This window comes from Nyctibius grandis, chromosome 1, assembly GCF_013368605.1.
Source record: "Nyctibius grandis isolate bNycGra1 chromosome 1, bNycGra1.pri, whole genome shotgun sequence".
NCBI classification, from domain to species: domain Eukaryota; kingdom Metazoa; phylum Chordata; class Aves; order Nyctibiiformes; family Nyctibiidae; genus Nyctibius; species Nyctibius grandis.
Genome location: NC_090658.1, coordinates 104,558,659 through 104,577,658, shown reverse-complemented (window position 1 = coordinate 104,577,658; position 19,000 = coordinate 104,558,659). Strand labels below are relative to the sequence as shown.

At 39.7% G+C, this 19,000-nt stretch overlaps 1 protein-coding gene across 1 annotated transcript in view; it reads right to left on the bottom strand.

Moving 5' to 3' along the window:
* Nucleotides 1-19,000, bottom strand: part of COL21A1 (collagen type XXI alpha 1 chain) — a 128,211-nt gene that overhangs the window by 32,965 nt on the left and 76,246 nt on the right. Inside the window, exon 17 of the mRNA XM_068398204.1 lies at nucleotides 10,583-10,636. Within this exon, the coding sequence (XP_068254305.1) occupies nucleotides 10,583-10,636 (54 nt within the window). The remainder of the gene's footprint in view (nucleotides 1-10,582; nucleotides 10,637-19,000) is intronic.

The window sequence follows — 19,000 nt, the reverse complement described above, 5'->3', positions numbered from 1 at the left end:
CAGGCTGAGGAGAGCAGAGCCTCCTCGAATGGCACTGACTGCTGCTCTGCTCCTTGTATGCAACATGCCCGGCTGTCGGACACTGCAAGAATCGCAGTTCCATTCACACAGGTCACACTGATGGGGAAGAATGCAATTTGCAGCCATCCCCTTTTCCTGTAGTAAGGAGCCACTCAGTTACATTAGCAGAGAGTAGATTTAATAACAAATTATGCATTTTTTACATATGGTGCATACTGTGAAATTTGTCACAGGATGTGGCAAATGAAAACAGTAAAAATGTGTTCCATAAAGGACTGTAAAATTACTAGAAAATTGGTCCATTGCTGGCTATTAAGCAGGATGGGCCAGCATGCATTTTTGGCTAAGGAAGTCCCAAAAGCTCTGACAGACAGAATCTGGCAGTAGATAACAGGCAAAAAAAAAAATAATTTTCTACATACTCCTATCCACTGTCAGAGAAAAAGTTCTGTGATAATTCCTTTAGTCTGGTCTGCTTGGCAGTTCTTATCTGTTTAAGAAATAGCTAAGAAAAGTTGATGCAGAGACTGGGATCAAACCCTTCCAGAGCACAATGAAGGAAAATCACACCCTGACTCATGTAGGAATCACTAAGGCTAAATTTAATTACTAAAACTAATTACTGCAAAAATTAATTTGCACAATAGGAGTCAAAGGTTGTTTCTTAAATTGTTTAATATTTCTGTAGCACATTTCTTTAGTCTTGGTCTTAGTGGATCTAATAACCTTGATTTTGCTGGTCCTGTAGTAATTTATTCCATATTGGTCCAATATGAGTAAAATGTGTCAAAATCCTAAAGTCAATTTTTTTAAGCTTGACCTAAGAACAGGATCCCATAAGCACTGCATTCCTTGTCCTTCATTAGCCTAGAGTAATATTTGATTTGTGATATGTAATCTTTTTAGAACAATGGCTAAGCACAAATATACAAAATTTTAAAGTTATCTGAAAAAAAAAAAACAAATGTTGGTCATAACATACATCATAATGAAGACTTGCAATACAACAACATGTGGTACACAAAAAAATACGTACCTTTATCAAGGGGGTTTTTTTTTCAGTTTGGGAAGGAAAGATCTTATGCCATCATGATATTTTAATCTTAGCAGAAACATTAATTAAACATTACAAATGAAGTTAAATTCACTCTGATTAAAGATTGTTTAGTTTTTTGTTTCATTATGGATGGGAAGCCAGCCTGTATTCAGACAAGACTTTCCATAGCTTCAATTCACTGTAATTTTAATATGTAAAGATTACAAAAATGAGAACAGTGACTGTACCAAATTTCCCCAAATTTTCTAGCACTGTATCTACTTGAGTGTCTGAGACTTGAGTATGAACTTCTCAATTTCAGGCTTAAAGCTCTTCATTGCTTCCTGAATAAAGGTGACCCAACTGATCTGTTACAAAACTATCTTTATCACCTTCTTTATAGCAAGGATATTGATCATGAAGGACACATGGAAGAAGCATAATAAGAAACAAGTTACTTGGGACAGCCCAGCTACCACTTGAGCACAAAAATAACAAAGAAGTCCTGCTTTAAGTTGTTTGCTTGTTTTCCTCTTCCACATTTTCTGGAAGGGTTCAATTCAACCAATTCTAACTAATCCAAAAATCTAAACTGTCTAAGCCAGTGAAAAGAAACAGGCAACTTTAGAAGAAAATGATCCCTTCCTATTTGAGACAGGTATTTCATGATGGGATGAATCCTGTGCAGATATTAATTTTGCATCAGAGAACCACCATGACACAGATGGACTAAATATGTCTAATTGCCTACATGAGGTGAAACAAAAACTATCCTGGATAACTATCAGAGTATAGGTTATAGATTAGACACCCAGATGCAGCACTTAAAGCCCTGAAAAAGTTACAGCTAGATTGCTTCATATCACCACCCTGACCACAGTTCTCAAGAAGGCTGCAACTCAGACCTTCTGAGGACATAGGTGCCCTGAATTTTTTCTCTGGCTTCTCCCTTATGTTGAAGAAGAATGACGACTAGCAAGAAAACTGGCTACCCTGTTACTACACTGTTGAAGTGGGATCAGAAGAAGGGAAGTCAAACATCTTTTTGGTCATCCTCTTTCTACTTGCAGTTAAGTAACTCACCATAAACATGTTGAGAAGCATAGAACAGAATAGCAATGTGTAAATAAAATAAACTGAAATAATAAATACTTATGGATGCTACATTCTGTCTTCTTCATTCACAGAAACCAAACATAGGCAGTAGGCTAAGTATAGCAATCAGCTGAGGGAAGTTTCTGTTTGGTCTCCAGAGTCACTGGAAACTACAGTAGATATTTACTTAAACTGTAAAATGCTAATTCCTAGTGTTCACAGTGTATTAGGAAAGGAAGATAGAAATATTTAGAGGATGTGTTAAAGGCATTCAGATGTCTCCTTTTGATTATTCTCTAGCATGAACATTAACAGAGACACAATTCATACCAAGAAGAGGGTGCTTTCCCTAGAAAGCTGAAACACCACATCCCTGTGCACTATTGAGCAACATTTGAATACATCTAGGAATTTGTCCTTGAGCCATACTACTAAGATTCAAATCACAACTTTGTTATGTCAAAATGCAATGATACAAACCAGTGACTAAAAATGAAATGTGTGCCTAAAAATGAAATATGAAATTGCACACACAGAAATTGCATTGTGAAGCATTAGCTCCTATAGCATTGCCCGTAACTACGTGGAATTACCAATGTACAGTACATTTATACACCATAAATGTGAGGGGGGGGGGACCTATACACACTCTGCTTTCATTCACCATCAATGATAATCCTAGAGCTAAAACTTTACTGTCTGACAAATATTTAAAGATTCAAAACATTTCCATTTTGCAGCACATGTTAAAACAATGCCAAAAAATCCAGATCCATCTTTATTTTCCATAGCTTGCTTCTGAGACCTGACAAAATGAAAGATCACAGTAAGCACAGTGTTTAGTGACTTGCCACTTAGGACAGGCACATATTAATTACATCTTCATGCATTTCGCAGTCTAAGATACACGACACTTTTTGTGTGATTGAACACAGCTGCTGAGTAATAATCTGAACACAATTGCTGTTAATTACAGATGAAAGCAATGCAACACTGACATTCTTATTTTTAATCTGGTAAACTAAATTAATATGTTCTACGCCTCGTATTTTTGCATAAAATCTACTGTCTAAATGACCATTTATCATTACTAAATATATTTTTAATTCTATTAGTATAGATACTAGAAACTGGGATACTTTATATCCTATTTCTTTAATATGTGTGAGAGTGGAAAATCAGCATAGACAAATACACAAATAATAAAGCTGGCATTGCTGCAAAATATTTAAACACAAAGAAAAAATATCTTGCATATTACTTACTTGTAACTCCTCTGCCACAATCCACAAATGGGATGTTTACTCCACTGGTTGTGAAATATTTTCTCCTTTACAAAAGAATTTTTTTCATTTTTTTGCAATTCTTTCCCAATTAACTACAAAAATGTTACTTCAATGATTTCAAATACTTTGTTATATCATATTTTGGTTAAAAGGTGATGCATATGTGACTAAATCAAGCCAAAATCATGTGACGATAGTGCCACCCAATAGGGACTGGTGGGTACTTTGGCTCTCAGAAGTTCATTCAAATTCATACGTATTTCCCTATGTGTATATTTATATTTTGGATCCCAGGCATAATGTTTCTGTTGAGGAATATATAAAATCCATTTTGTGAAAGATGTAATTTCCAATATGTTATCTATATTACTGAAGGATGCGACATTGTCTTGAAGTGTTCCTTGAAAATTGTGGGAGTTAAGAAAATTGCAAGGCAAGAATAATGGAGAGATGTTGCTGTTTCAAGATTAATCAGCACACGTGTAACGTTGTTTACTGGAAGTATAAACACTGTCTTTGCTGGCACTAGAAGGCAGATGTCAGCCCCATACACAATATATACCAGTCCAAACATTCTCTTCAAGCATCTCCTACTTCAGAAAAGCCTTTCTTGGATGTACAAAATTAGCACACAAGTTCAGGAATGCCCTAAGTATTACTATTGACATCATGTGGATCCAAAAGAATGCAAATGAATCCTTTTTTAAATATCACATTATATTTATATGTTAATCACTTAAGGCATACCTATTTTATACCAGTTTTACTATATAACTGTCAAGATCTTTACTGGTTATTCTCTTCTTAGTGAGGTGAATTAACCCATTATGCCTGGAAAGTATTAGATCAGATCAAATTCGATGAAACACTTAAGCAAACACATAATTTAGTAAACTTACAGGGACTGTAAAGAATTATTAAAGAATTTCTAAACTTTCTAACTCAGATCAGCCACCCAGACAGAGCCAAACTGGATTCACACACACACACAGATTACATAGTTTCAATTCTTTAGTCTAAGATGATTCAGCAACTTATCACATTTTTAACTGAGATTTAGGAGTAAAGAAATTTCTGATCAAGAATACAGGATCCATTTACAGTTGTAAGTATTTGTCCATTCAGCTCCTCAAAAATCTCCACCTGATCAAGTCCAGTGATTTTTTAGAATGGTTTTTTTTCAGTCCAAGCAGTAGTATGTTAGCTAATATTCTTGAAATGTATCTGTACATCATGCTCAAAATAACATAAAACTCACCAGAAATGCTTTTGAATGATAATCAGTTACAGTAAACTGACTTTTTCCTCACTTAAAATACATTAAAAGTCAGATTTTATATAGCTATAATGTTCCAATACTGATAAACCATCTCTACAGAAAGGTCCACTGCAATATTAATACTAAGAAAATCTTGTTTCTGGTACTCAGAAAAAAGGTAGTGATGTTTCTAGGCACGTGCATATTGCACTCTGCAACTAATGTTAAGGTCTCCAGTCTCCTAAATGCACAAACATTTAAATGAGTATTTATATGTATTTTATAGTAATATTACCACGAAGGGGGATATCTGATGTGTACTGTATACAACCACACTGCCAAGTTGATTCACTCTTAGTTTCATACTGGATCTCCAGAATTCATCTTAGCCAAGCTGTGAACATAACAGCTAAAGGCTGAAGCTGCAGTACGAAGTGAATATGATCATTCCCTCAATGGGAAAAACCACAGATGGAACAATGTGTGTCACAGCTCTTACTCTGCAGACAGTATTAAGCTTATGCCAAAGCACTTCATCTAGGAATTAAAGCTCACTTTCTAGTACAGGTAACTAATAAGTATAATATCAAGTTTAAAGTCTCTACATGAAAATTTCCAACAAATACCCGAAATTATTTTAACGTATAGAAGAAATTACATTCTTAAGAATAGCTTGTGGTTTTGTGTACAAACAGGACTAGTTCATTGGAATCACTCATGGAATACAAATAAATAAGCAGTACCACTAATTTTGTGCTTAGAAGATAGTTACTTCACTCTTTAACAAAGCTGCACCTTCAAGTGTTTGCTGCAGTACAATTCTTTCAGAATCATGCTGTTTTAACAGATTTTTTTTAATTAATACAAGATTAACAAATCATTAAGAGACATTTTAACAAATGACAAGCATCTGTTTATTGTAATGCAGCTCAGCAAGTCCGTAGGAAGGTTTTAAAGAGCCAGGTTGGATGGGACTTTGAGCAATCTGATCTAGTGGAAAGGTGTCCCTGCCTGTGGCAGGGGGGTTGGAACTAGATGATCTTTAAGGTCCCTTCCAACCCAAACCATTCTACGATAAATTGGTACAACGTATTGATCAGAGGCTATCACTATGTTTACAAACACCTGCAATGGAGAAGGAATGCTGGTATGTAACTTCTATCAGCACATGAATTTGTAAGAAAAGTGCCAGCATAGCCATAAAAAGGTCACTACAGCATACAAGCATAAACCAGACTACTCTGAGTACTGTTTATTTATAGCACACGCCATTCACGTCCATAATAGGCTTACAACTACACCTCCTTTTGTGTTTCCTTACATCTTTTAAGAAATTGCCTTTGTTAACATTGCATCTACAAAATAGTCTCAAAGAAATGTCAGCAAGGTATGCCACCTTTTCTCCACATGATTTTCGAAAGTTATCAAATTTGAAATGGTACTAACTGAAAAAATCCAAAAATAATACTTTCTTAAGTCTCTGTAGACAAAGTAAAAATAAAAAATAGAATTATAGAAATTATAGAACATAGAATTATAGAAAACTAATATAAGTAATGTAATTGCATAGTGGGTGAAGACAGAAAATTAAAAATTAGAAATCATTAGGAACAGACAGAAAGTCAGAATTAGATGGGGAGAACTGTTAGTTTTACAACTTAGAAAAGCAGGCATTATTTTCCAAGCTGCATTAGGTCAGTGGGTCCAAGTTTATTACAGCATTTATTGTGGGCCCCAGTCCAGACTGAATTCAGTGGGAATCTTTCCATTGACTTCAATACACTTTGGATCAGCAACTATGCTGTCATGTCTTACATCATTTTTGTCAACTGGGAATAATTCAGTAGTTCAGACTAGTCTGCCTGAAGTTCCAAAAGTCTTTAATTACCTGTTTCTTTACAGCACCATTCTCGTATTTATCTTCTTAATAGCAATTAACTCTGCTGAAAATGTAGTATGGAACAAATTTAGTTAAAATAACTTGTCAGTCAGAATGAAGATAACCTAGGTTGCAAATAAAGTCTGTTAAAAATATATACACCTAAAGTGGACCTAAAAGTTATAATTGACAGGAAAACCTGCATTCAGTCTAAAAAAATGTGGCTGAGCCTACAGCAAGCACTGAGTAATCGAAGAACGATTATTGAAAGTATTGTGCTATCAAAGCTGTCATGTCCCACTTCCTCAAATGGGAACAAGACTAACATCTGTTATAGTAGCTCCAGCAATCAGAAAGTCATCAGCAAGACTCTGCCCTGTCTACTCCAACAATTCAGAAATTAGAAGAAGAAATAAAGAAATAATCACTAAAAAACTTAATTCAACTAACCAAACCTACTCGTAAAGAAATAATCACGTATGGCATATGCCTACCAAAGCCTTACTGCATCAGCTGTTTATGTAGAAAAAAACATCCCATCTGAATCTTACATCTGAAGATACCATAGATTGTAAACAAACAAGGCCACATCTAAGGTCTTGGGATGTAACCTAAATATTAAGGGCAAACTCTACCATTTTAAGTGTTTGCAGCTGTATTTCTGAAAAATATGATTTCTGGAGATTAAACATGAGCAGTTCCAAATGTTCAGACATATTACTTGAGGCAGAACAGCATATGCTAGGCCTAGAAGAGTGCTATAAATGTCCTGCCAGCTTCACCCACAAGCACTCACTTCAGAGTTCCCATCTCCTTGTAACCACAAGGAGAAGTGTAACACAGCTTCCACTGAAATCAAACTCTGACAAAACTCTACCTATGTTAAAAAGGACAGTCAGGCTGAAATTAAGCTGAAATAAATCTCGATTTATTCTGTCCTTTAGACAGTTGGCCCCTCAAAAACCGTATTTATCAAAACAGCCTGTCATCAGTAAGATAGATGACTAGCCATTAAACTACTCAAGTGACAGCATGGCCTATTTTTATCATCAGTAAAATGAGCTTGATTACTAGCTTTACTAAATGTTACCGAAATTATTCTGACCATACTGTCAACTGTTGTTCTTACACAGAATGGGTAGGATTTGGATGGCCTGGCTAACTTAAGTTTCAGATAGTACTATTGAGGGAAAACCACCACATCATTTGGAATTATTTACTTCGGTTTACAACCTACCTTTTCCTGTTCATAAATTTGTGGATTAATAAGAGCAATAATAAACCAGAAAGTATGTTGTCCGGAAGATAACCACACCTCTCAGAGGCTGGAGGCAATGGGAGTTCAGTTCAACTGTGGTCTCCATCCTAGATAGTTGCCTCTTAGATGTTGTCTCAAGATGCATTCATTTCGCAACCATGCTCTATTTATATACCATCAGAGGTATCATAGGATGGCTATTTTTAAAAAGACCACGTTAACAAATTAGACCATGTCTAACACTAATGTGGCTCTATGTGGGGTCTGTGTGCAACCTGCTGAGCTGTCCCAGAGCCACAGATGCATCTGGCTGGTTAACAATATGGAGCCACACAGTTTCAACAGTATCATCCAAAGCCTGTCTTGAGCTTAGGCAGCCTATTTGGCTACTACAGGGAAAGCACAGCAGACTTCAGTCCTGGTCTTCCACACCAGTGCCCTAACTACCAGGGTATCCCACCAAAGATCACACTGAATTGCACAGAAGAGCAGCAGAGAGGAGGCGTTTACACGTTATACATCAAATACACATTGGAGGAACAACATAAACAAGAGAAGCAGTAAGTTGCGCAAGACATCCCTCACAGCCCTCACAATCCAGCTCACTTCCCATCGGATGAAAGCCAACTACCCTCTACTTGAATAGGGGAGCCCACACATCCCATTGCTGAGGATAGCTTTCATTTTGCAAAGCCCGAGCACACACTTTTACCACAAAGTTGCAGCACAGAAATGCCTTTGCTCCTCCTCCAGGCTCTAAAAAGATGGGAGCACTGTGTTTGCACACACAATGTGGTGTTACACCAGCAACAGAAACAGCCAAGCAGGCATGACTAGGTGTCTTACATTTCCTACTGGTTACCTTGAGGCAATTTCCTGGTCAGCACATAGACTTTCTGCTCTTCAGAACCTCCACCGATTATAAATGAAGCATATAGTGCAATCTGGCTTGCCCTGTTAGGATTGTGTAAATATTTTATAGTTGTTTATATATTGGAATTCTTCCTCTATATGATTTTATGGTGATTTGAAAAGACTTCTTAGTGATCTTACTGTCTTAAATCTGCCACTTCATTTATCTAAAGCAAAAGTATGGGACTTAAGTGATATGTTTACATTGCTATTTAAAACGTTATATTGTGAAGCATTTATATTAATTTTAAACCAAAATGTATTTCTTTAGTAGTTATAGGTCAGATTTAACCAAAGCTATCAGATCAGAAAGAGAGCTGTTAAAGTATTAAATAGTTAGTTTTCCCTAGGTCAGAAATGCCTTCTCCTTCCTATTTTTTAGATTAATTTTTTTAAAAAATCACAATGACTAACTAACATTTTTCTAGAAATGAAAAGAGACGAAAAAAGGCTAGGGACAATAACAGAAGTCTTGTTATTATGTCAGCACATTTGTTATGGTGTACTAACTAACAATATACCAAAACCTATTCACTTGTATTTTATGGTTTTTAACTAATATTCACTTTCAGCCTCTTGCATCTGAAGATACCATAGATTGTAAAAGGTTAATACATCTCACAGTTATCTGCGGCAGAAAAAGAGGAAAAAATAAAGCCAAGTGAGGAATTATGTGTGTTCTTCACTTAAGCCAGCCAAGTGGGAAGAAAGTCTCTTGGGAATACGTGCCCAGTGTTTTGCAGTCTACTCACAGCATTTTATGAGGTTTTGGTGAATATATAAAAATTGTAAGTGAAAGAGCTTGAGAATTTTTCAGCTGGGAGTGTATTTCCATCATAGCTATCAAAACTCTCTACCAGATTTCAGTACCATATAACACTTAGAGCTTTCTACATTCAGAAATTTTTGTGATATTCAATGTAATGAGATGCAGTATCTCCTTATCTTACAATTCAAAATGTAATTCAGAATGTAATTCATCTGGAAGGCAGTGCTCCACCAGCTGAGCTCCATTTACTGCTCCTGGCCTACAGAAGAATTACTGATGGTTTGAAGACAGCTGGCTCTCTCTTGGCACTCAAACCTTTCACCTGTTTCTACAGATATCTTGGCTTCTCTGCTTCAAGCGAAGTCTGGTGGCCTTAAAGAGCCAAACAAGGAAACAAGGAGGACAAAGCCTAGCTATCACATATAAAGAGGAGGAAAAATGAGCTGCCCTGAGGAGTTGCCCAAACACCATTAGAGGAACAATGTCTTTGGAAACATGCAAAACAAAAATGCAGCAGCATGTTCCCCAGCTAAGCAAGAAGAACAGAGACAGATAACGTGGATAGCGTAACAAGACGCAAGGAAGTAAAAGACCAATAAAACTGAACAAAGGAGAGGGAGAGGTAGACAGTGAAAAAATAAACTTTAAAAGTGCAATTAAGTACAGGAAAGAACATATATCATGTTGCAGAAATGAGAGTTAAACACACTCAGAATCTTTCCTCATGTAAGTAACTATCAATATCTAACCATACCGTTCTATCAATAGGAAAGTCAATAATGAGACAATTTTATAACATATATACAAATTTGTATATAACAGCAATATAGTTAAGAATTTTGTCTTTTAGGCATCTCTGACTTTAAAGGCTTGTTTATTTATTTTACTAAATCCAAATTTAAAGATGAACCCCAGAAAATAAAAACACATTTTTACAAAAATGGACATATCAACCAATTCAAATCAACATGGATGAAACAGGAAGTATAATATCCATTAACTAAAAAAAAAAAAACAAAACCCAAACAAATCAGTACACAAGGATATGTGAGCAATTTAATCACTTACAGGCTGTCCCCGACGTCCTTCTAGGCCTGGAGATCCAGGCTGTCCGACTTCTCCCTTTAAAACAAAAAAGACTGTTAAATACAATATTCAAAAAAAACCCTTCCTTTGCATTATAAAAAGAATTATTTCAAATAGTAAATTATTATTTTTAATATAAGTAACATGTAAAACCAATACACGTGATCAAGGCTTCATCAAACAAATGTATCTTTAAAAGTTTCAAACACAGTAAAAAGTGTTGTCAATCCGATATTCCCTCATGCTGCATCCAACAGACAGCTGTCAGACAGTTTGCAGGAAGAGATGAGAGACAGACAATTGCCTTTTGAATCAGAACAGCAATTACTGGTTGAAGAAGAGCATATCACAGTAATAAATTGCTATTGTTAATACCACTAATAGTCTGAAAACTATTTCAAAGCACTCCAGTACACAGCAGTACCAGATATGATTACGTGTAGATGTGGTGCTTAGGGACACGGTTTAGTGGTGGACTTGGCAGTGCTAGGTTAGTGGTTGGACCTGATGATCTTCAAGGTCTTTTCCAACCAAAACAATTCTATGATTCTATAACCAAATCTTTATATCCTTACTCAAAATATGTATGATACCAAAAATATTCTGAAAATTTGAAGAATAATTCCAGAAATAAAAGTACATAAAACAAATGCAAAGATCAATTTATACACATATATGAAATAATCTGCTAATAATTAACCTAAAATTACAAAAACTGGACTTGAAGTAACATCTGGGTTTCAAACCATGCTTTTTTCCCCCACATTCTTTCCCAGAAGGAATATTGTAAGAAAACAGGAAAGCTCCAGCACAAATTTCTTTCAAAGACAGCCTGTTTGTTACTGCTCTGAATCTGATTAGAAACCTAGAATGGAGCAATGTTTTATACCAAGCAGATGTTGAAGTCGAGCTGACAAAATGTTTGAATGAAGAATATGGCTTCTGTCAACTATTATACTATAAAATGAATAAAAACTAATGAGTATGTCATATTTTTGTACTACAATAATTAAACTAAGAAAATAGTCAAGAAAATGTCTTTCAGTTTAAATGTACACAGGTTCACACAACTAATACACTGAATTACCTGTACATTGTTTACAGGCATAAAAACAGATCAAAATACTCTCCAAATTCATGCTTTATCAACATAATACTTCACTCTAAAGGGCCATAATTGACAGTTAAAATTTTAATATTAAACAACTGCAACTATTACGGGTCCATGTTGTCAAATACCAGAGAGGAAAAAATCTAATATCTAATTATTTTTTTCTACTTTCCATAGCACCAGAGAAGGAATTTCTCCACCTACCTGAGAGGTGTGTGTGTGTATATATACATATATATGTGTGTGTGTATATTTATATATTGAAAATATATGAGCAGTAAGAAAATATTTTTTTCCATAATTATGATTTATAACTTTTTATTAACATATTTTAAGGGCATAAACTTAAGAGCAGTTAAAAAAAAGCAGTACACCAATATAACATAAAATAAAGTTTTTCCATTACCTTTTAGCACAGTCTTATTAGGCCTGCCACAGAGAACAAATAAAATAGGAAATATTGAGTTTACCTACTGTAAAAGTTAGATTTTATATGCCCTTTTTAAATGCTGTTATTTTAGTGCTGTATGTAAGTGATAACTCCCCCTTTTAACTTCAAATTAAGATGCCTACATGTATTTTTCTACCTGACGTTGTCTAGAGATATGTTAGGGATCTAAGATCCCATTACAGCTAACAGGGGCTTCATTCAGTTAGTTACCTAATCGCAAATGCCTGGTGCTATCTGAGGTGCTCTAGGGCAGCCAAGGCTTCCACATCAAGCTGGCAGGTACCACCTATAGGAGACCTGTGCCCTTCTGAAATGGCACTTACAGGTCACCTGGGGTACCCAGAAACAGCAAATAGGACTGCAAACTTATGAGTGATCTCATAAAAGTTATAGCAGTTAACCAATCTGCAGCAATTACTTTAGAGGCTCCATTTATTATTTTTACTAAGAGCTTAATTCAGTTGTCCACACATAGACATGTAGAGCCATTTCCTGCTGAAAATAAGGGTGAAAAATTTTTCACCATGAAGACAGTCAAGGATGGAACAAGCTGCCCAGTTGTGCAGTCTCCACCCTCGGGGGTTACCAAGACTGAGCTGAGCAACCTCATATGGATCCAGTGCTGTCCCATTTGTGTGCAGGAGGCTGGTCCAGGACATGCCCCAAAGTCCCCTCCAGCCTGAGCAAGCCAGGGATCCTGCTAGATCCACTCTGTTGGCAGCTGCTGCCTGGAAGGGTTTAGGTCTCTCATAGGTCTTGTGTCATATCTCCCCACCGCAGCAGATGTCACAGATCACAGAATCACAGAATGTTAGGGATTGGAAGGGACCTCGAAAGATCATCTAGTCCAATCCCCCTGCCGGAGCAGGATTACCTAGACCATATCACACAGGAACACGTCCAGGCGGGTTTTGAATGTCTCCAGAGAAGGAGACTCCACAACCTCTCTGGGCAGCCTGTTCCAGTGTTCGGTCACCCTCACCGTAAAGAAGTTTTTCCTCATATTTATGTGGAACCTCCTGTGTTCCAGCTTGCACCCATTGCCCCTTGTCCTGTCAAGGGATGTCACTGAGAAGAGCCTGGCTCCATCCTCATGACACTTGCCCTTTACATATTTATAAACATTAATGAGGTCACCCCTCAGTCTCCTCTTCTCTAAGCTAAAGAGACCCAGCTCCCTCAGCCTCTCCTCATAAGGGAGATGTTCCACTCCCTTAATCATCTTCATGGCTCTGCGCTGGACTCTCCCTAGCAGTTCCCTGTCCTTTTTGAACTGAGGGGCCCAGAACTGGACACAATACTCCAGATGCGGCCTCACCAGGGCAGAGTAGAGGGGGAGGAGAACCTCTCTTGACCTGCTAACCACACCCCTTCTAATACACCCCAGGATGCCATTGGCCTTCTTGGCCACAAGGGCACACTGCTGGCTCATGGTCATCCTGCTGTCCACTAGGACCCCCAGGTCCCTTTCCCCTACGCTGCTCTCCAACAGCTCTGCCCCCAACTTGTACTGGTACATGGGGTTGTTCTTGCCCAGATGCAGGACTCTACACTTGCCCTTGTTATATTTCATTAAATTTCTCCCCGCCCAACTCTCCAGCCTGTCCAGGTCTCTCTGAATGGCTGCGCAGCCTTCCGTTGTGTCAGCCACTCCTCCCAGTTTTGTGTCATCAGCGAACTTGCTGACAGTGCGCTCTATTCCCTCATCCAAGTCATTAATGAATATATTGAATAGAACTGGTCCCAGTACCGACCCTTGAGGGACTCCGCTAGACACAGGCCTCCAACTGGACTCTGTCCCATTGACCACCACTCTCTGGCTTCTTTCCTTCAGCCAGTTCACAATCCACCTCACTACCCGATCATCCAGACCACACTTCCTCAGTTTAGCTGCGAGGATGCTGTGGGAGACCGGGTCAAACGCTTTCCTGAAATCAAGATATGCCACAGTTTCCCCAACTGCTCTAGACAAGCATGGTCACAAAATGGAAGACAGACCCAGATCTCCAACTACACTATGTCCTGGTTTGGCCCAAACCAGGCCAATTAGTCTTAGAGAAACCAAGGTCACTGCTAAATTCCTCACTGCTTATGAGTGAAGAGCCAAAGGGGGCTCGCACCTGCAGGGAGGAGCAGACAGGGCAGGTGACCCAAGACTGACCAACGAGGTATTCCATCCCATACATGTCATTCTCACTTTCCTATTTATCACTAACCCACTGCCTCCTGGAGGTGGGGCCCAGGAGGGAGGGGCCCTCCTGTCTCCCACTGATTGGTACCAGCTTTGCCAATTTTCCAGTTAAAAGCCTGCAAGTGTGATGGCATGGGGAGCTATTGCATTTTCCCCTCTGCCTGTGCTGGGGGGAACTACTGCATTTTCCCCTCTGCTTGTGCTGGGGGGAGCAACTCTGCCTGAGGAGGATTTCCGAGCTCTCAGTCTTGGTTTTGTATATATTTGTATATATTTGATTATTTCTGTTATTATTGTTATTATACTCTTTTTCATTATTATAGTTTATTAAAACTGTTTTAACTTTCCAACCCATAAGTCTCTCTCCCTTTTCCTTTTCCCTTTCCCTTAGTGTGGGGGGGGGGGGGGAAGAGGGTTAACAGAGAGCATCTGCCACTGGGTTAATAGCTGGCCCAGCTTTAAACTGTGACAGATTTATTGGTGCCCAAGGTGGGGCATGAGAGAAGCTCCAACAGGTTGCTCTGATAAGTTGAATCCTGGCTCTGGTGGGAGGAGACACAGAGAGCTCAGCTGAGAGAGTATCAGATTTCTTCCTTTGAGATTTACAAGGGGTTGGAAATTAAAACAGATAGTGAAGATGATGTCATTTTTGAATGCTGTGTTATCTCATCTTTTTATGGAGTTTCTTTCACAGTTGAGTATTGCAATGATGCCTTACCTGCTGTGGGCACTGTGTTATTGCTTGCTTCTTATGAATGTTTACATGCAGTTTAGCAGTGGGCGCTGGTCAAAATGTATTGTTTTGGTATGGGGTTTGATACTGATTTATGCTGTGATAAACTGGGCAGTTAATATTCAGATCTCTTATCTCTATGACACAATGATGGGCAGCTTTAATCACGAATCACTAGCAGCAACTTCATCTGCACGCTCCAGGCATCCTTTAGCTGATTCTGTTAATGATTACACTTCCAGTTTTACTTTGGGAAATAGTACCTTCTCCTTTTCTGCCAAACTGATTCCACTAGATTTTGCGAAATTAGGATGGTGCTGTCTAGGTGGCATGTTTTCATTTTCGGTTGTCCTGAATGTGTTTCTGATGTGGGATAAGATTAAATATCGGTGCAGGGACAGTTGTAGGTGTTATGCAGCCACCTCAGATCCTACAGTGTGTACTGCCGCTACAGCCACTAAACCCACTGAAGCCTTGGCAGCCTGTACCACAGCTGCTACACCCCCCAAGATGGCCACTGCAGCTACTCAGACTCTCAGCACTCCCACGACAGCCACTGCATCTACTCAGACCCCAGCATCTATCGAATCTGTACCAATTGCTCCTATAACCAGGAAGAAATACCAAAAGAAATCAGCTTGTGAAGAGGAGGATGATGACTCAGAGCCTCATATGACCCAGGTGAGGGCCCTTCTCAGGCAGAGTTAGGGCCTGACACAGATGGGGGTTTCCTCAATCGTCCTTTTAAAGCAGACCCATCACAGAAGAAAGGTCCTTCTAAAGCAGAACTATCACAAGAGGACTCGGACGTAGAGATAACCTACCACTCCTTATCCCTGAAGGACCTGAGAAATATAAGGAAAGACTTCAGCCGTTATGACGGTGAACCTATTATTACCTGGCTGCTCCGATGCTGGGATAATGGGGCAGATAGCATGCAATTAGATGGCAGAGAAGCCAGACAGTTGGGATCCCTGTCCAGAGATGGTGGTATTGATAAGGTGCTCGCAAGAAAGTCAAACACTGTCAGTCTCTGGAGGCGACTCTTGTCAGCTGTAAAGAGCAGGTATCCCTATAAAGATGATGTTATGAGTCACCTAAGCAAATGGACCACTATAGAAAAAGGTATTAACTACCTTAGAGAACTGGCTGTGCAAGAGATTATTTATAGACACCCACGGGACATTGTAGATCCTGTAGATCCTGATGAAGTGGAATGCAACCGATCCATGTTCCGGAAGGTTGTGAAGAGTGCTCCACCGACATATACCCATACATTGTCAATATTAGTATGGGGAGAAGATGATATGGCACGTTCTACTGTGGGCAAAATGGCTAACTGTATGCGACAGTATGAAGATAGTATTTCTTCCCCACTGCAGGCCCGTGCCTCGGCTGTGGAAAAACTGACTAAGGAAAACAAGGACTCATTTAAACAACTGTCAGACAAACTGTCCAGGATCGAGAATAAACTTGACTCTCTACCTACACAGGCACGCGTTGCAGCTGTTAGGAGAAAACGCTCTCCTACAGGACCAGCTCAAAGGAAACGGAACACATCACGAGGTATCCTGTGGTTTGCCCTGCGTGGTTATGGGGAGGACATGAACAGATGGCATGGACAACCTACCAGTACCCTACAGGCACGAGTACGTGAGTTGCAAGCTAAAAGAAATACCAGAGAGAATTTTCCTAGGAGGATGGCTGCTCCAGTTACCAGTGAGCAGGACCCCAGTCAGGGTAGATGGGCCTCAAATCACTTTTTCCGAAGTGTGAATAGGAGAAATGAAGGTCCAGTCCCTGTGAGCAGCACGAATCCATTTCTTAATTAGGGGGGCCCTGCCTCCAGCCAGGTGGAGGAGAGGGACAACCGAGTTTATTGGACTGTGTGGATTCGATGGCCTGGCACATCAAAACCACAAAGGTATCGAGCCTTGGTAGACACTGGTGCACAGTGCACCCTAATGCCATCGGATCATAAAGGGACAGAATCTATCAGTATTTCAGGAGTAACAGGAGGATCTCAAGTGTTATCTGTATTGGAGGCTGAAGTGAGCCTAACTAAAAATGAATGGAAAAAGCACCCCATTGTGACTGACCCAGATGCTCCGTGCATCCTTGGCATAGACTACCTCAAGAGAGGGTATTTCAAGGACCCAAAAGGGTATAGATGGGCCTTTGGTATAGCAGCTGTAGAGACTGAGGACATTAAACAGCTGTCTACCTTGCCTGGCCTCTCAGAAGATCCTTCTGTTGTGGGGTTGCTGAAGGTTGAAGAACAACAGGTGCCAATTGCTACTACCACGGTGCACCGACGACAATATCGCACCAATCGAGACTCCCTGATCCCCATTCATAAACTGATTAGACAATTAGAAAATCAAGGAGTGATTACCAAGACTCGCTCACCCTTTAATAGTCCTATATGGCCGGTGCGAAAGTCTGATGGAGAATGGAGATTAACTGTGGACTATCGTGGCCTAAATGAAGTTACGCCACCGCTGAGTGCTGCTGTGCCAGACATGCTAGAACTTCAATACGAACTGGAGTCAAAGGCAGCCAAGTGGTACGCCACCATAGACATTGCTAATGCATTTTTCTCTATTCCTTTGGCACCAAAGTGCAGGCCACAGTTTGCTTTTACCTGGAGAGGTATCCAGTACACCTGGAATCGACTGCCCCAGGGGTGGAAACACAGTCCTACTATTTGCCATGGACTGATCCAGACTGCACTAGAAAAGGGTGGAGCTCCAGAACATTTGCAATACATTGATGACATCATTGTGTGGGGTGATACATCAGCAGAAGTTTTTGACAAAGGGGAGAAAATAATCCAAATTCTTCTGAAAGCTGGTTTTGCCATAAAAAGGGGCAAGGTCAAGGGACCTGCCCGGGAGATCCAGTTTTTAGGGATTAAATGGCAAGATGGGCGTCGCCAGATCCCGATAGAGGTGATCAACAAAATAACAGCAATGTCCGCACCAACTAACAAAAAGGAAACACAAGCCTTCTTAGGCGTTGTGGGTTTCTGGAGAATGCATATTCCAGATTACAGCCAGATTGTACGCCCTCTTTATCAAGTGACCAGAAAGAAGAATGATTTTCAGTGGGGCCCTGAACAACGACAGGCTTTTGAACAGATTAAACAAGAGATTGTGCATGCAGTAGCCCTTGGACCAGTCCGTACGGGACAAGATGTTAAAAATGTGCTCTACACCTCAGCTGGGGACAATGGTCCTACCTGGAGCCTTTGGCAGAAAGTGCCAGGGGAGACTCGAGGTCGACCCCTAGGATTTTGGAGTCGAGGATACAAGGGCTCCGAGGCCAATTACACTCCAACTGAAAAAGAGATACTGGCAGCATATGAAGGAGTTAGAGCTGCTTCAGAGGTAATTGGTACTGAAGCACAACTTCTCCTAGCACCTCGACTACCAGTACTAGGCTGGATGTTCAAGGGTAAGGTTCCCACTACCCATCATGCAACTGATGCGACGTGGAGTAAATGGATTGCATTAATTACGCAGAGGGCTCGAATAGGAAACCCTAATCGCCCAGGAATCTTAGAAGTGATCATGGACTGGCCAGAAGGCAAAGACTTCGGAATGCCACCAGAAAAGGAGGTGACACGTGCTGAAGAAGCCCCACCATATAATGAACTACCAGAGGATGAGAAGCAGTATGCGCTGTTCACCGATGGATCCTGCCGTCTTGTAGGAAAGCATCGGAAGTGGAAAGCTGCTGTATGGAGTCCTATACGACGAGTCACAGAAGCCACAGAAGGACAAGGTGAATCAAGTCAATTTGCAGAGGTAAAAGCCATCCAGCTGGCTTTAGACATTGCTAAACGAGAAAAGTGGCCAAGGCTGTATCTTTATACTGACTCATGGATGGTGGCAAATGCCTTGTGGGGGTGG